General features: G+C 42.9%; 1 protein-coding gene across 1 annotated transcript in view; it reads left to right on the top strand.

Annotated features, from left to right (window-relative positions):
* The window catches only part of LOC142151054 (uncharacterized), an 84,750-nt gene extending 73,380 nt beyond the window's left edge, over nt 1–11,370 (top strand). The window contains exons 2-5 of the mRNA XM_075206345.1: nt 6,818–6,896; nt 7,015–7,112; nt 7,276–7,387; nt 8,652–11,370. Coding sequence (XP_075062446.1) covers nt 6,818–6,896; nt 7,015–7,112; nt 7,276–7,387; nt 8,652–10,087 — 1,725 coding nt within the window. The 3' untranslated portion in view covers nt 10,088–11,370. The remainder of the gene's footprint in view (nt 1–6,817; nt 6,897–7,014; nt 7,113–7,275; nt 7,388–8,651) is intronic.
* The last annotated feature ends 7,978 nt before the right edge of the window (nt 11,371–19,348 follow it).

Raw genomic sequence — 19,348 nt, 5'->3', positions numbered from 1 at the left:
AGGGCGCAATACTGATCTCATAAATGAATATTGTAAAGTAGATATGATATGTGAGAAAGTTGATAAATGAGTCAGGACACGTATAATGCTTATAGCTCTTTCGCAAAATTGCGTTACTCGAACCAACTTATAAAACACTTACAAGGAAAAATAGGGCTTTCTTACCCTACATGTCCCTACTGAGATGTTTGATCGTTGTCCCGATGAAAACGCCAATGCGTACAGTAATTTTCGGCTTGTTGTTTTCAGTGTTGCTGCATATAAACGCGGGAAGAGTATGAGCCTCAGTGGAACAGAGTGGAAGGCGCGGCTACGGTGGCTGTAAGGATTAAGCTTAATCCTTGCAGCCACCGTAGCCGTGTGTTTCAACTTTCTCATATATCATATCTACTATACAATATTCATTTATGAGATTAGTATTGTGCCCTTTATCTATTTCCAGCTATTTGTTTACAAAAGAAGCAGCATTCTGATCTAGTGAGAGCGCCTTATCGTCCCTTCTTTTAGGCAGTGGTGGGGTGCAGGAAGTATGTATGTATGTTCTGGCAGACAGTGGTGGGGTGCAGTGTGTATGTATGTTCTGGCAGACAGTGGTGGGGTGCAGCATGTATGTATGTTCTGGCAGACAGTGGTGGGGTGTAGCATGTATGTATGTTCTGGCAGACAGTGGTGGGGTGCAGCATGTATGTATGTTCTGGCAGACAGTGGTGGGGTGTAGCATGTATGTATGTTCTGGCAGACAGTGGTGGGGTGCAGCATATATGTATGTTCTGGCAGACAGTGGTGGGGTGCAGCATGTATGTATGTTCTGGCAGACAGTGGTGGGGTGCAGCATGTATGTATGTATGTATGTTCTGGCAGGCAGTGGTGGGGTGCAGCATGTATGTATGTTCTGGGGCAGGCAGTGGTGGGGTGCCGTCTGTATGTATGTTCTGGCAGGCAGTCGTGGGGTGCAGGAACTATGGATGTCCCGGCAGGCAGTGGTGGGACGCAGCATGTAAGTACGCATGTTCTAGCAGGTAGTGGTGTGGTGGAGCATGATTGTGAGTATGTATGTTCTGGCAGGCAGTTGTGGGGTGCAACATGTATTTAAGTCAGTTCTGCAGGCAGTGGTGAGGTGGAGTATTTATGTTCTGCAGGTAGTGGTGGGGTGCAGCATGTTTGTGTGTATGTTCTGGCAGGCAGTGTTGGGGTGCAGTATGGGCACGGTGACACATGGGCAGGGGAAAACATGGCAAGAGGACAGGGGCACACAAGGGCATGGTGGCAGGGGGCACACAAGGGCATGGTGGCAGGGGGACACATGGGCAGGGTGGCAAGTGGATACATAGCAAGGGGACAGAGGCACACATGGTCAGGGTGGCGGGGGGACAGAGGCACACATCTGACACCTGGACAGAGGCAGACGTAGACTTTTAATTTAAGGGCGGTTTTGCATAGACACACCTCCTTCAAGCTTATTGGCTGGCTCCAGTGGGCCCGCCCCCTTTTTGATGATAATCGGACCTATCTCTAGCTTTTGAATGGCAGTGGGTGAGAGACATCAGGAGCACAATCAGGGAATGAGTTGCCTGCAGCACTGGAGCTGGGGACTGCTACTATCCTGCCAGTCTGTCATTCTCCGCCGCGTCCTTCACTGTGGGGATATCACGCTGCTTCTCTGCTCTCTCTGCGCTTAGGTACAGTCTTTTGCTGTGCTTTTCTGGCCACATAGAACAGCCGCACCCGGCGCCTCGATGTTTCCCCGGGATGAGCGCTCGACAGCCAAGCTCCTCACTCTCTCAACAACTCCATAACTCAGTGTGGGACATACTTCAGTTTCACCCATCTAGGGACTATTCAGTTTGACAGTATATAAAGGTAATAATTATTTGTCCACATTCATTCCTCCTGTGGGTGATAGATAAGACAATGATATTTGTGTGTATAATCTTAGCTAGAATGCTGTCTGCTTATCTGGAAATAGTTATAGTGATTGTAGATTGACTTATTGTTCCGTATTCAGCCCTTGTGTGGAGCTAGTGCAATCAATGTTAGTCCAGTAATGACATCTGTCTGTAACTGCTTGGTTGATTTAATATCTAGTCATACAAAGTAATATTGATTTTATCAGGTAATGCTAATTACCATTGTTTAAAATGCTAGCATGGCAATTTATATATGCTTTACATGTTAGCATGTCCCAGGCGGAACACAGAGCACTTTTAAATCTCCCACTCCCAGCTCAAATCAGTGAATAAATTAACTGATGTCACTAAGTGGCGGGTAGTTTATAACGGGCTCTGTTACAGCCGCTCCGAGGGATTAAACTATCAAATGAGAGTGGTGCCAGGGCTAAAAATGGTATTGTGTGTCCCCGCAGCCCCAAAACCCCAGCCATCCTCCCTGTACCACGCAAATATGGTTAATTTCTCTTTCTCACAGAAGAAATTTTCTTAGCGAATGGGTCAGCCATATTTTTGCTCTCAAGTGAAGTCAATCTGAGTACACCTCTATTCGACATGCGCAACGTTATGAAATCCTCATCTTTAAAATGGGCATACTTTACCAAATTGTAAAAAAAAGTATAAGTTTCTCAAAGTTGCCACCCATCAAAGGCACTCCTTCACCCTAATAGTTTTCTAGCAAAACATACCCCAAATCTTAAAACCCCCTGTACACTTACGCTCTCCCCAAAAAAAAACAGAAAGATAGTGACTTTTGCAAAAGAGGAAGTGGAAAAAAAAAGGCGCGATTTTGAACTTTAGATTATCCCTAATTTGACATTTTTTATTCTTTTTTACTTAAATTTGGTATGCGGCACCTTTGGACAGTTCTCCATTCGCATGCCAAATTTCAGCTTAAATGCTTTAATACTTTTAAAAATGTAGCCCCTCAAACACCATGCCCACCTCTCACAGATTTAACATGGCGGAATGCTTTTAATTAGATGCAACCTTAATATAAGGGTACGACTGTGCCCTTATAATATATATATTTCAGTCAAATGTGAAATGAGTGGTGCTATATCTCGCATCCAAAAAATCCTTTAAAATCAACAAATAGTTCCTTTAGCTAAAATCACCTGGACCTTGTTATCAGATTTCTTTTCTTTCTGTTCTCCTTGTACATCGTAGTGTCCAGAAATGAGTGTATTTTCAAAGCTAGTGATGAGGAATACGGTCTGTATTCTACTAAACCTTCTACTGGCTTAACACAGTGAGTTTGATGTGTCTGTGGCAGGGACGCTATTCCTTCCTATCTCCCATTCATCATGGCTCCGATCAATCTGCTCCCTACTAATAAATAGGATTTTAACATGTTGAACTTTTTTCATGGCAACTTGGTAGAATTATTTGGCCCTGTAAATCACTGTTCCTCCAAAGCATGTCCTCCATACAGCTCTTTTAATTGTGCCACCAATTCCATCAACCACATCCTTCCATGACTTGTGGAAAAGAAATGCCAAGAAACTGTGACCTCAATCCCTTCTCTTCAGACCAGTAATAGTGTAAGACAGGAACCTTTGTTTAGACTGATGCTGAACCATCACTGAAATACATGATCTATCGTAGGTCTAGTTTTTCTTCCTCTTTCAAGTGGGCAAGAATGGTGCTCAAATAAGTGTGAGCTGAATATTATGTTCAATGTCATCACTAAATATTGTAAATCCTTGTCCTTGCCCTTTACCCTGCCAGACATATGCAGTGAATAGGGTAACTTGTTCATTAGCCCAGTGAGCACTTTGAATTTCATGTTGTTATTGAACTTTGTAATTTTCTTCAAAATCCATTTGTACAACAAATGTTTCTACTGAAGATGAAGTTTTTGACTATTGAACGATCTTACTCTGTTTATGTTTAATACATGTGTGATCACAAATGAGGTATCTGTGATGGCAGCAAGCTGTAACACTCACAAGTCACCCACTCTTTCTTATGTTTGCTCAATATTGTATTGATGTTTTCCCATGGGTAGAAACCGATATCTGAAGAGCCCAGATACCCGACATAGGGTAATGCTGTTTAAACAATGAAAGGCTTGTACATGTGCTGCATTCACCAAGCAGACATTGTTCATATTCTTGGTCACAAACAACAGTAGTCAAGAATTCACTAAAATACACTGGAATGTTTGTGAAATGTTTCTTTAATATACAGTATATAGTAAAAGTATGTAATATATACATAAAAAAATTGAAGCAGTTTACTAAGAAGAAACACATGAGGAGGATGCAAATCATAACATTTTGAAAGACTAATTATTTCTTCATTTTCTTCAAGAAACACCTTCTATCCCTCACAGACAGTGATAACAAGAAATTCCTTTAGGTGCTAAATATGGCAATGGACACTGTTCACAATTCGCAAGAGGTCTTCTACCTCCAAATAAATTAGTGAAATTAGAAAATGTATACAACTGGGAGCCTGTCACCGCAGAAAGCCCTACACAAAAATGAAATAATAACAATTTTATTATATGGATTAATTAAATCATTTAAATACTGCTATAAGCATAAAATCATTCATAGTATCATACACATGTACAATGGAAACTACATGTTTATACTAAAATACAAACAGTTCTCCAATTAGAGAAGTAGTGGTCGACCAAACTTTAAAGTACTCTAATGCTGCACATATAAGAATAGCAATAAGCAGTTTATAACGTAATAGAATGGAATTCTAAAATGCAACTCAGTGGGGCCGTCTGCACGCACTGAGGTATAGCTATACCAGTGGTTCCCAAGCTTTTGCAGTTCGCGGCACCCTTAGAGTCTCCAAATTTTTTCAAGGCACCCCTCCAAAATAATTATTGAGCAGTCCTGTTTTAGAAGTAGTTGGGTCAAAAAAATTTAATAAGTATTTAGGTCAGGACAGAAATACTTATTTAGTTGTATGCAAAAATGCCCCCTCTGCATCCAGACACTCTGCCCTCAGGTACGCTGCCCCTCTGCATCCAGACACTCTGCCCTCAGGTACTCTGCCCCCTCTGCATTCAGACACACTGCCCCCTCTGCATTCAGACACTCTGCCCCCTCTTCATCCAGACACACTGCCCCTTCTACATCCAGACACTCTGCCCTCAGGCATTCTGCCCCCTCTGCATCCAGACACACTGCCCCCTCTGCATTCAGACACTCTGCCCCCTCTTCATCCAGACACACTGCCCCTTCTACATCCAGACACTCTGCCCTCAGGCACTCTGCCTCCTCTGCATCCAGACACACTGCCCCCTCTGCATCCAGATACACTGCCCCCTCTGCATCCAGACACACTGCCCCCACTGCATACAGACACACTGCCCCTTCTGTCACGCTGTCCCCCCTTCTCTGCTCTCTGTCACGCTGTCCCCCCTCTGCCCTCTCTCATGATGTCCCCCTCCTCTGCCATCTCTCACGATGTCCCCCCTCTTCTGCCCTCTCTCACGATGTCCCCCCCTCCTCTGCCCTCTCTCACGCTGTCCCCTCCTCTGCCCTCTCTCACGCTGCCCCCCCTCTGCCCTCTCTCACGCTGTCCCCCCCCTCTGCCCTCTCTCACGCTGTCCCCCCTCTCTGCCCTCTCTCACGCTGCCCCCCCCTCTGCCCTCTCTCACGCTGTCCCCCTCCTCTGCCCCGCTGTCACGCTCTTCTGCCCCACTGTCTGCCCCGCTGTCACCCTCCTTTGCCCCTCTGTCTGCCCCTCTGTCTGCCCCTCTGTCTGCCCCTCTGTCTGCCCCTCTGTCTGCCCCTCTGTCTGCCCCTCTGTCTGCCCCTCTGTCTGCCCCTCTGTCTGCCCCTCTGTCTGCCCCTCTGTCTGCCCCACTGTCTGCCCCACTGTCACCCTCCTTTGCCCCTCTGTCTGCCCCTCTGTCTGCCCCGCTGTCACCCTCCTTTGCCCCTCTGTCTGCCCCGATGTCACCCTCCTTTGCCCCTCTGTCTGCCCCGATGTCACCCTCCTTTGCCCCTCTGCCCCGATGTCACCCTCCTTTGCCCCTCTGTCTGCCCCGATGTCACCCTCCTTTGCCCCTCTGTCTGCCCGCTGTCACGCTCCTTCTCACTCCTCTGCCGCGAGCCAGCTATAGGAAAAAACAAAGAGCACATAAACTTAGCAATCCGCGCGGCGCCGGGACCCAGCAGACTCCTCTCTCCCGCAGCTGTTACTGACGTCGATATTCAGTGACAGCTGTGGGAGAGAGGAGGCTGCTGGGTCCCGGCGCCGAGCGGATTGGTAAGTTTATGTGCTCTTTGTTTTTTTTCTTATAGCTGGCTCGCGGCACCCCAGTGACAGCGCCACGGCACCCCTGGGAGCCGCGGCGCACACTTTAGGAACCGCCGAGCTATACCAATAAAAAAGATATGGGTGTATGTCACCAAAAATAAGTCTTAGAACATTCTCAGATAATAACAGTTACAGTAACATATGCACTGCAGAAAAATAGATATATCCAATTTCCAGTGAAGCAATATGAATACTATACACAAATCAAAATAATTTTTCTTTATCTTCTTTATCTGTGTTTTTTTCTTTTTAGTTTTTAGACTTTATGGGGCGGATTCAAGAACATCGTGGATGCGCCTTTTTATTGTTAATACGGTATAATGTAGTGGGTCATTATTGCTCACACCTCTGTGGGGTGAGAGCAATAATGAGCGTTACTTTTGTAAAATAAATCTGCTCAAGGTGTCTGGCGGCCGTTAAGGAGGCACCTCCTGCAGATATTTTGGGAATTGAATTTCCCCTATGTCCATGTTTTTATGGAATTGCCCTAATGACTGTATCAGAGTGTGTGTGTGTGTGTGTGTGTGTGTCAGGTTTCTATATGGTGTCAGGATATTACTGTCAATTTCTCCATGCAGGAGTGGGAGAATTTAGAAGGAATCCAGGGTCTGTACAAGGACGTGATGATGGAGAATCACAGGACGCTCACATCACTGGGTAAGAGATGACTTTCGTTTATTGTAAAGGACAAAGCAGTTTTGAGGGCACCTAGATACACACATTATCTAATTATCATCTATCTACAATGTATTCAGTCACTGTGTGTCTTCTACAGATGGCTCCAGTAACAGAAATACCCCAGAGAGATGTCGTCATCCTCATTATTTACAAAATTGTACTGAGGAAAATCACAGTATCCAGCAGGAATATCAGGTAGATGGAATTGAGGGTCTTACCAGATACCAAAGTGTCTTCTTACTATATGAGCTGTGCAGCAGCTCTGGGGGTCTTATACACTGATAGTCTTATGTTTAATCTCAATTCATGAAATCTGACATAATTAAGTTGTTATTTGTTTTGTTTGTGGGTTATATAGGGTGATGACCTGGCTGATATTAAGGTAGAAGTTACAAAGGGAGAAGAAGAGACGTATGTGAAAGGTGAACAACCGTGTAAAGAGGAGGAAATCCCCACAGATATCAGCACAGGTGAGTAAGAAACACCTTTTACAGAAGAGATGTAATCTCTTATTCTACTCCCTTTTCTGTTAGTACAAACTAATGAGGAAAACGTATCTGCCCAGTGAGGGAGTCAGGAGCCATCAGCTACTATTAAACTCTTGTTCTCCTCGCATCATATTGTGCGCTACCAGCCGAGAGATCTGATCAGTCTCCTCCTCACACTCTCTGGTGATTCTCAAACAAGACGTTACTATAGTGATTGATTCGCAGTCAGTAGGATGAGACCCTGTGTGACATTACCCATGATCCTCCCTGTGCACTACCACATGTGACATTACCCATTATCTTCCTTGTGTAATAATGCCTGAATGTTTGATATTTAATATGTGTATGCTAATGCTGCAATACTAAATAATATAGCAGGTAATCCCCTCTCCCTAAGATCACACACAGCCCATCACAGCAGACACTTCACACGAACTGCACCTTCTCACACCCAGAACTATAATCTCTCACCAGTCATTGCACAATATCCTCCCCTCCAATCTCTGTTCTTGGATTCTCTGTACTGTTGCTCGTCTTCTACTGATCTGCTTTTCCCTTATGCTGTTGCCCATCTTTGCCCTGTTCCATTTGCCTACTCTGTCCTTATGCTCTCCTTCACTCTGTGCCCTCATCATTCTATGTTTCTTTTTATACATTCTTCTACTGCTCTGCTTCTTCCGCAATGATGCTTCTGCCTACATTAGTAACATCACTCTGTCAGCAGAGCTTTGCTACCTGTGGTTCACCAAAGGAAGACATAGAGGCTGCTTCAATGTTTTAATTTGCTACCTATGCTTCCACATGGAGAACTTCCAGTAATGTAAGCACATTGATAGAATGTGCTGCTAATTTAGCCCAGGTCTACTCTACTTCCAAGGCTGCAGTGTGTATGAGGGCAGTGTCACTGGATAATGATGCTTCCTGTCCTATGATGTTGGCTGGGCAGTGTGTATGATTGGGAAATGTTACTCACCAACGTCAGCATTTTGGGTGAGGTTGTACAATCTGTCTGTCACTGTGGCTGGGTCTATGTGATGGGCTTGGTAATGGGGTTGTGTTAAAGTGTTCTTAATATTTAAATTGGAATTAAACAACTGAATATGCTTAATAGCAATAACATTTTGGGGAATTATATTCTGTCCCTCAATGTAAAGACAAGGGGGAAATGTAATTCTAGCTATCATTTTCTAGACTGTGCTAGGTACATGATAGTTAGATGTAAGATCTCTATCTTTTTTTCCAACAGATGGACACAAGAGCAGGAATACTTCGGAGGGACATCTTTTTTTTTCTCCAGAATTTAAAATAGAAGATGACAATATCATACAAGATTCTCCAGTAGAAAACTGCAATAACCAAAATATACATCTAGTACTTCACAATGCAGATATATCATCTGATCCCTCTAATCATGAGGACTGCTCTACAGATAACTCAGAAATTGCTACAAATAGTACAGCTCATGGAGGTGATAAAATATTTTCATGTTCTGAGTGTAGGAAATGTTTTAAAGATAAATCATATCTTATTACACATCAGAGAAGTCACACAGGTGAGAAACCATTTTCATGTTCTGAGTGTGGGAAACGGTTTGCACGAAAATCAAATCTTGTTACACATCAGAGAAATCACACAGGTGAGCGACTATTGTCATGTTCTGAGTGTGGGAAACTGTTTGCACGAAAATCGTTTCTAGATACACATAAAATGACTCACACAGGTGAGAAACCATTTTCATGTTCTGAGTGTGGGAAATGCTTTTTAGCTAAGTGTAATTTTGTTGTACATCAGAGAATTCACACAGGTGAGAAGCCATTTTCATGTTCTGAGTGTGGGAAAAGTTTTACACATAAAACACGTCTTAATAGACATTTGAGAACTCATACAGGTGAGAAACTATTTTCATGTTCCGAGTGTGGGAAACAATTTGCACGAAAATCATGTCTTTATACACATAAGATGACTCACACAGGTGAGAAACCATTTTCATGTTTTGAGTGTGGGAAACGGTTTGCACAAAAATCACAACTTGTTACACATCAGAGAAATCACACAGGTGAGAAACCATTTTCATGTTCTGAGTGTGGGAAACGGTTTGCACAAAATTCACATCTTGTTACACATCAGAGAAATCACACAGGTGAGAAACCATTTTCATGTTCTGAGTGTGGGAAACAGTTTGCACGAAAATCATGTCTTCTTACACATAAGGTGACTCACACAGGTGAGCAACCATATCTATGTTCTGAGTGTGGGAAAAGTTTTACATATAAACCAAATCTTCTTACACATCAGAGAGGTCACACAGGTGAGAAACCATTTCCATGTTTTGAGTGTGGGAAAAGTTTTGCAGACAGATCATATCTTCTTATACATCAGAGAGGTCACACAGGTGAGAAACCATTTTCATGTTCTGAGTGTGGGAAAAGTTTTACACAGAAACCAAATCTTCTTAGACATCAGAGAGGTCACACAGGTGAGAAACCATTTTCATGTCCTGAGTGTGGGAAACTGTTTGCACGAAAATCAAATCTCCTTACACATCAGAGAGGTCACACAGGTGAGAAACCATTTTCATGTTCTGAATGTGGAAAAAGTTTTTCACATAAATCACGTCTTCGTAGACATCTGAGTACTCACACAGGTGAGAAACCAAAGTTTTACAAATCAGATCTTGTATGACGTTGGATAACTTATAGAGAATCACTTTTCTTTACGATAAAAATGATTTTTATGAGCTGAGAGACATGCAACAGGATTGCAGCAATACACTTAATAACATAAAAGTTGTTAATTTTAGTAATGTAGGTTAAAAACAAAACCAGGCCTAAATACATTTCGATTGTGTATACTTAAATGTATATTCACAACTGTGTTATGGAGGGCAATTCAATGATTCAGTCACATAATATATTAAAATGTAAATTAATTGCCGTCCACAGACAGGTGGAATGTGTGTAATCAATATAATACTGCTGGAATAGATCGCTCATGTGTGGAACTTATTTAATTTTCCTTATTCTTTTATATAGCGGTCACTCTGCCCAGTAATAATAGTACTACATTTTCCTAAGTAATATATAATCCCGACGATGGGCAGGTGGGATCTGGGATATTATTACATTATGTTTGTTCATACTGTGCTGTATTATGTTTATGATGTGACATGGTTTATGTAATTAGTTCTGTAATTTCTGTTACCATCTCTGGGCATCATTTACAAAGACGCAAATAAGGCCCACAGTGCAAATGCAGTTTTGTGACGCCATGTTGCTGCTTTTGTACAAACACATCCATTTATACAGTTACATGTGTGACTTTGTAGTTCAGGTTGTGTCTGCAGGGTGCTCCTTATAGCAGGAGTTAAGCACTTCTGGCCATAACTTGCTGAATGTGTTCTCTCTCATGCGCCTTGTGTTGCTCTCACATGTGAAAATGAGATTTTGTCCTGTGGGGCGATATATTTAATGAAGTTTAAAGGGTGAAGTGTGTGTCTTTATAGGACCTTCCTGGGTCTTTGCAATTTACACATACTTAGAGATGGCAGAGCTCAGTCCTTGGCCTATATTTTTAATGTGACCCCTTTTGTACCTTTTATGCAACACTGAATACAGAAAAGCACCTTTATATGGACATACATAAACAGAAATGTGACACACAGTAATTGCCGTCCCAGTGTCCCCTCACTCCATAAACAAGGCATGAATAAGTAGTAAACATTTTTATTGCCTTATATTTGATGCTCTTTATATGTAAGTTGAAGTATATTGCTATTCTGTCATATTATACCTCATGTATTGTAATTAGCAGAGTGGCTTATGATATGATTTAGGTGTGTTTTGTATACTTTTTATTCTTTATATAGTGAACAAATAAATGAAAATTACAGCACTGTACATATATGTATATGCTATACATATCCATTATGTTGTCAGTACACAAATAAGGTATTAAAATATATAATTGCCAACTAAGTTGACTTGTTTTGGGTTTTTTTTGTTTGTTTTTTTTAATTCAATTTTTATTGGGTTTTTGTAAACACAGACAGGTTATAGATGCACAATCAACAAATTTGCATGGTAGGCTGTTGATACAGAAAGAATGACATCCTGGCTCCAGTCCAAAAATGTACTCAAAGACCTGTAAAAGAGATATGCCATACCATACACAAATCTACTAGTAACAATATTACGAATAACATACAAAGGGAAAGAAGGGAAGGGGAAACCACATTTGGGGGAGGGGGTGTAGCAAAACATCCTCACTTAAAACTTCAATTTAGTTTAAAGCTCTGTTAGCCTAGTAGGTTGTGAATCTGTCTGGTATAACACAAATCCAGATGGACCACCCAGCCAAGCCCATCTTCGGGTGCAAAAGTGGGAACAAAACCACTCAATCAGTCAAATTTGAGATTGGGGACTCAGGAGAGTCTAACAGGTTTAGCCATGGGCCCCAGATAGCATAATACATTTCAAACGAGTCTGTGGTTGACAGGTGCATCTCATCCATGACCCTATAGTGTTCCAATCTATTAGACCAGTCCTGAATACTCGGAGGCATGGTGGATCTCTATTTCACTGGAATTACTGCCTTTGCTGCTGAGATAATAAATTTCAAGAGAGATTTTTTTTAAAAAAAGTGATATGGGCATATCAACTTTATGTAACAGCCAGATCACCGGAGTGTTGGGTATGTCTTTACCCAGCAGCTTCCCCGTGATGCTCACCACCCGGGACCAAAACGTTTGCAACATGGGACAATCCCACCAGATATGCAGAAGAGAACCAACACCCCGGTTGCATCTCCAACAAGTGTCGGGCACCCCACGGAAGGCCCTCACCAGATGAGCAGGGCATCTGTACCACCTGGTAATTACCTTTATAGTGAGTTTCTAGAATTGAAACATTGGGAGAACATGTGTGAGATGCCCGAAAAATCCTGGACCAATCGGCCTCTTGTAGCTCAACTCCTAGATTTCTCTCCCACTCTGATTTAAATTTCAGAGGGGACACGAATAGATGTTCTACCAAAAGCTTATATATAGTTGAGAGGGAATGTGCAGGGCAGGGTGACCTGAAACACAGAGATTCAAAAACCGTTAGACTCCTAGAAATGTGTTGTTTTGGGAGGCCCTGTGACAGAAGGTGCTTAATCTGTAAGTATCTCCAGATCTCTGCATTGGGCAACTCCCATTTGGATTGGATCTCTGTAAAGGAGAGAACCCCCGTAGCACTCACCAACTGGTCGACACGCTGGATCCCTGCCTGAGACCACTGTTTAAAAGCTAGCGGGGTAGTCCCCGGAGGGAACATTGGGTTATTACATAATGGAGTTAGTGGGGAGATTGGAGAGGAGATACAAGAGAGAGATCTAAGCCTAGCCCATTTCGCTAATGTGGGGCCTAAAGTAGGATGAGTAATCTTAGGAATACTGGATAGCCAAAGCAATGTGGAAGCAGGGGATTCCAGAGAAGATGACTCGATTTCCACCCATTGTTTTCGACCCAACCTGACCAGACATCTCCATTATTCTGACCAATACTGCTGCATCGTAGTAAGAAGAGAAGTGCGGGAGTTGCAAGCCCCCCAAGTGTCTACGTCTAAATAGTATCTCATGCTTAAATCTAGGGCGTCTCCCACACCATATAAAACCGCGCACCGTTTGTTGGATGCCCTGAAACCAAGAGTTCGGAATATGAATTGGTAAAGTCTGTATAAGATATAAGAGACGGGGAAGAACATTCATTTTGATTATATTGACCCGACCCATCCAAGTACAGTTCTTACTCTGCCACTCCCTTAAGTCTGTTCGAATCCTGCCCAAAAGTGGTCTGAAATTGAGGTCATAAAGGCATGTGAGGTCACTAGGAATTATCACCCCTAGATATTTTAATTGAGATGGGTGCCATATGAAGGGGAAGGCGAGTTTCAGCCCCTCTACCACTGTGGCTGGGGTCTTAATGTTCAAAGCCACAGATTTACTATAGTTGATTTTAAAATTAGATAACACGCCAAACTTTTGAAACTCCCTAACCAAATTGGGTAAAGAGACAACTGGATTGGAGATAATGGCTAGAAGATCGTCTGCAAATAACGCAAGTTTATGTTCTTTCTCTCCAACCTGTAGACCGGAGATATTTGGGTTGGCTCTGATAGCTCTTGCCAACGCCTCCATACACAACACAAAAATAAGTGGAGAGAGCGGGCAGCCCTGTCTGGTGCCGTTGTTCATCACGACTGGCTCGGACAAATCTCTGTTTATTTTAATCTGAGCCGTAGGTTGTTGTTACAGTGCCAGGATTCTGTGCAAACCAACCGGACCTAGTCCCAGGTGCTCAAGGATCCCTCTCATGAAAGGCCAGCTTACGCGATCAAAAGCCTTCTCTGCATCAGTGGACAAAAGCATTGACGGTGTTACTGAACGAGAGGCCAGATGAACCAGATCTATCACCTTGGTGGTGTTGTCCATGCCTCACGACCTGGGACAAAACCAACTTGATCTGAGTGAACAGTCTCTGGGAGTAGTATTTTTAATCTATTTGCAATAAGTTTCACGTACAGCTTAAGATCCACATTAAGCAAAGAGATAGGCCTATAGCTTGCGCATTGAGAGGGGTCCTTTCCTTCCTTAGGGATCACGGTTATGTGCGCTTCCAGACTCTGGGAGGAGAAAAAAGCATCTCTGGAAATTGCATTAAATGCCGACACCATCAGTGGTATCAACTTGTCTTTAAAAGTCCTGTAGTAAGCAATGGTAAAGCCATCAGGGCCCGGACTCTTGCTCCCAGGTGTAAATTTAATTGCCTCCCTCAGCTCCCCCTCAGTGAAGGGCTGTTCTAGCATGTCACTGTCCACCTTTGAAAGAGTAGGAAAACCTACCTCCTTTAGGTATGTCGAGATCTGAGCTGAATGAGTGTAGCCGTCATCACAGTCTACCTGGGACTCAAGGTTATACAATTTGGTGTAGTAAGTGTGGAAAGCACTGGCTATATCCAAGGTCAGCTTACAGTCTCTGTCCATACCATCCTTAATCGAGGCAATATATGCCTTAGCTCGTTGCTTACGCAAGGCCCTCGCCAACATAGAACCCGGCCTATTACCCCACCGAAAGAAACGATGCCGGCATCTACTAAAGTCAAATTTAACTTTGTCATTTAACAGCTTGTTAAGTGCCGCCCTAGTCTCAGTCAGCTTATTCAACAGGTCGCTGGTCGCACTGAATTTGTGTCTCGTCTCTAAGTCTCTAATCTGCTGTAATAATTGGTCCCGCTGAGCAGTACGTTCTCTCTTAATACGGGAGCCCAATTCAATGAGTTTCCCTCTCATGACACACTTATGGGCCTCCCAAATAGTAATTTTGGATACATCCGGAGTATCATTATCTGTGATATAGTCATCTAATGCTACGGTCAATTGATCTCTATAAGTTGTATTTTGTAGGAGAAGCTCATTAATGCGCCAAGTGCATTTTTTGGTCATGGATTGAGTGAATTGGATAGTTACTGATATAGGTGCATGATCTGACCAGGTTATTTTCCCAATAGATGATGCTAAGAGGTAAGGAAGGGCCCTATGTGAAAGAAACAGATAGTCAATTCGTGAGTAGACATTATGTGGATGGGAGAAGAAAGAGTAATCTCTTTCTCCAGGGTGTTGAAGGCGCCATGTGTCGACCAGTTGGTGTTCATGAAGTGCTCGTCTGACCTTACAGTGTTGAGCTCTACGTATTGTCGACCGACCATTAAATGTGTCAAGTTCTGGTTGCAGGGTCCAATTGAAATCTCCTCCTACAATCAGAGTACCCTCTGCTAGCTCTGCCACTTTCTCGAAAACCTGAGATATAAACAGTGGTTGACCCTGATTAGGCAAGTATAAATTGACAAAGGTATACATTACATTGAATAGGCGGCATTTGATCAGGAGTGCTCTTCCTTCAACAAGGCGAAATTTTTGGATATTCGTGAAAGGCAGTCTCTTGGAGAACAAAGTTGCAACCCCCAGAGTCTTACCCTCACTATTATTACTAAAGTACGAATTAGTATAAAAGCCATCTGAAAGCCGAGGGGCCGCTCCTTGCTTAAAATGTGTCTCTTGGAAGAAAACTACATCCGCTCCCATATTTCTCATTTCTTTTAATGCTCGTGATCTCTTCTCAGGGAGATTAAGGCCTTTGGCATTTCTTGAGACCAATTTAAATTGGGCTGTCATGGGGGATCTTCATAAATCGGAAGAGCATTTCTGATGTCAAACAGACAAACAAATTGAATCAGCAGTTGTAAAAACAGAGCAAGCCTGAGCTTGAAGAATGGTGAGAGGATTATGTAAATTGACATTACCAGGAAGACTAGGGAAGGAAAACCACAGGAGGAAAATGAAAGACACAGATAAAACTAATGACATATAAAGACATAACAAGAAACACACAATTAAACCGCTCCAGGGAAACGGGAGAGGAGGAGCCACTCCCATCTCTCAGAATTCTTGCCGCGGTGTGGGGAGAAAAGGGGGGGTTAGCAACAATGACTAACAGCAACATTCTATAATTGTAATAAACATTGTAAGAACTTTCAAAATATAATCAGTAACAATACCAATAATGATAATAACTAGAGCACAACAAGTCTTGTGGTTAGGTGGTCCTCCAACCTAGACAGGCCCGGACTTCTGTCTCGCCAAAGAAAATGCTTAAAGAAACAAAGAACGAGCATAATAAAGAACCGGGTACACATCGAAATATAATTATTTAGGTGTTCATCTTCAAGCCCATAAAAAGACATGGGAAGACATGGTGAGTGCAGGGATCCACTACTCCCGTATCCTGGATACCAGCTCGAAATCCACACAGATAAACCGAGACGGGCAGAGTCATGTAGAAAGAGGAGGCCGCGCCATAAGTTTTATGGTTGAGAGTTCTTCCAACAGAAATTGCCCTAAAACTCCAACAAACCAGAGAAGATACTTGGAAAACCAACATTTTCCTTTACGGGGTGCTAGGTCAAGAGCTGGGTATATATCCTATCATAACAGTTCCTGCATGCATTCTTAGGCAAAAGAAAAGTCAGGGAGGGTCATGGCAAGAGTAGTAGACCATTACTCCAGTATCTCAGCTACCATAAGGAGATCAGTATAATTAAGTCGAAATAGGAAAGGCCGGGCAGGCCAAGAGCACTGTGTGGGTCAGTATATCGCCGGCCCCAGCTGACTAAGGGGCTAGTTGGGCCAGAATTTCCCTAGTTACATCGAGCATAGGGAAGAGAAATCTCCGGCTAAAGCATCAGATTATGTGTCCGGGGACTCTTGGAGATCACGTCTTCTTCTCCTGGCACTTCCCACCATTTGCCAGGAATCTGGACCCGTCGGATGTAGTCTGGTGAAGTGTTGTTGCCATTCCGGAATCGGCATAACCTGTATTCCCAGTTGCGAGCAAAATGGATTGATATCTTGAGGTGATCTCAGAAACTCAGTCTTTCCATTATTGGACACTTGTAAGTGAAATGAAAATCCCCATTGATATTTAATGTTCTTGGCCCGTAGTGCGTCCGTTAAGGGTTTGATCATACGGCGCATCTGCAGGGTGCTCCAGGAAAGATCCTGGAAGATTTGAAGCCTGTTTCCGTCGTACTCTATGCCCTCAAGCTTTCTCGATTCTTGGAGAATCGCTTCCTTCTGCACGTAATAGTGCAAGCGACAGATCACATCTCTCGGTCGTTCAGATGGGGAACCCCTTGGTTTCAGGGCCCTGTAAGCCCTATCGAATTGTATACTTGTAGCGAGATCCTGCTCTAAGATCCCATTGAAGACTTTAGTAAGAAAGGCAATTAGGTCTTGTGTGGATATTTCTTCAGGTATTCCACGGATACGCAGGTTATTCCTGCGGCCCCTGTTATCCAGGTCATCGACTCTACTTTGTAGCAGAAGAAAATCTTGTGCCTGCCGAGACACCGTGTCGCCAAGAAGATCATGGTGAGCCCTAGACTCATCTTTAAAATCTTCTAATGTAGAGATTCTGGACGAGAGACGCGTTAACTCAGCTTGTAGAGTGGCGACCTCCTTCTTGACTGTATCTTTAAGTCTGGATTCCAGTAACTCAAAGTCTTTCTTAGATGGAAGCTCAGCCTTTGTTGGTAGAGATTTGACTAATTGCGGGATCGCCCCAATCTCTTGACTGGTATTCACAGAGCATTCACTAGATGAAGAGTCAGTTGGGGTAGCCATTTCTGCGGCCTTAGGTGCTTCAGGAGAAGACGGTGGGCTATTATCTTGTTCTGAAGGAGCGACTGTAGGATGTAGATATTGTCGTAGATCTTGACGTCTGGGGGTATTCACAGATGTTCCGGGTTTCCGCTTGGACTGGCTCTTCTTATCTTTGCCCATTAGATGGATGCACCATGGTCGCCAAGTAAAAAAATGGAGATACAGAGATTAAGCTTAGATTTGTTATAAACCAATGTTCTGCTTTGTCACATGTCACTTTCCCCCAGTGGATGGATTACTCAGCCATCTGGCCAAGCCGCAATACAGTGTATATGAGCTTTGTAAAAAGGTAGCCCGCTAGCTTTATGCTCATGGTTGTGACCCGAGTAAGCCAAAACATCTTAATATGCGCAGATTTCCGGGCATTATGTATAGCCAAATGATTTGCAGAGCACTCTCAAGTCAGTCAGCCTGAGGTAATGTGGAGCATACTCAAAGAGATAGGATTGGGAGAGAATTACAGTGCCTGAGCTCTTTTGATTTTCACCACTAGGTGGCAGCAGATGCAAAGGTTAAGAGCTATACAGGTCAATAGCACAGTAGACTCGTGGAGATATAAAGCACCGAAACAAATACTGACTATGGGAACCAGCTGCTTGATAGGGTCCTCCCGCGAAGCACTGGGAATGGGACTAGGCAGCGGCTTGATACCCCTCCCTTATGGATCACTCTCAATGCAGGGGACATCGGGGAAACATTATATTACCGGAGCGCTGGCTCTTGCTAGCCGATCTTCAGCCACCGCTGCTTCACACATGCAGCACACTTCAGGAAGCCTCACCAACCTGGTCGACTTGTTTTTATTAATATTTAATCAAAAGGGAAAAATGAAGAAACGGAGCAGCTGATAAGGGGATGTGCATGAAGTTGGTTGGTAATATACAATCTATTTTTTTCTTATTCCAGTTAGTGCTCCCTAAATTAGTAGCTATATTGTGTCATTTTCTGGAATTCCATCCAGACAATTCAAAGTGTCATGTATACTAGCTACTTACCTGTTAGCTCTTGGGGGTAGATTTATGAAACCTTAAAAGGAAAATTGGAGGTGTTGCCCATAGCAACCAATCTGATTCTAGCTATCATTTATGTATCACATTCTGGAAAATGATAGCTAGAATCAGATTAGTTCCTATGGACAACACCTACACTTTTCCTTTTTATAAAGTTTGATAAATACCACTTAGTGTTTATTCCACATGGTCTCTTTAAATTATTACCCAGCTTGTAGCAGTGATCTCTTTGACGCTATTGCCATGATAGCCAGAGGAGAGGACTGTACTGGAACCCAGTTGACGATGTCCTGAGATTTGTCTGGGATGCACTTTTATCTTCAGTGGACCCCTATTACAGAGCAGGAGGCAAGTTTATGGAAATCTGTGTGGTTCTGGAATAAAAGATGACACTAACAACCAATAAACCAGATTTACAACACAGAGGTTCAAACAGACACTAAATAATGATTAGCCGAACATGGAAAAGAATTATACACTGATCAGCCACAACATTAAAACCATTGATAAGTGAAGTAATAGACATTGATTATCTATTTACAAAGGCACCTGTCAAGGGATATATATTTTATTATATATATTAGATATATATTAGGCAGCAAGTGAACAGTCAGTTCTTTTATTATTATTATTATTATTATTATTATTAATTTTTATTTATAAGGCGCCACAAGGTGTCC

Source organism: Mixophyes fleayi, chromosome 4, assembly GCF_038048845.1.
Source record: "Mixophyes fleayi isolate aMixFle1 chromosome 4, aMixFle1.hap1, whole genome shotgun sequence".
Lineage (NCBI taxonomy): Eukaryota > Metazoa > Chordata > Amphibia > Anura > Limnodynastidae > Mixophyes > Mixophyes fleayi.
This window is presented reverse-complemented; position numbering and strand designations above follow the sequence as displayed.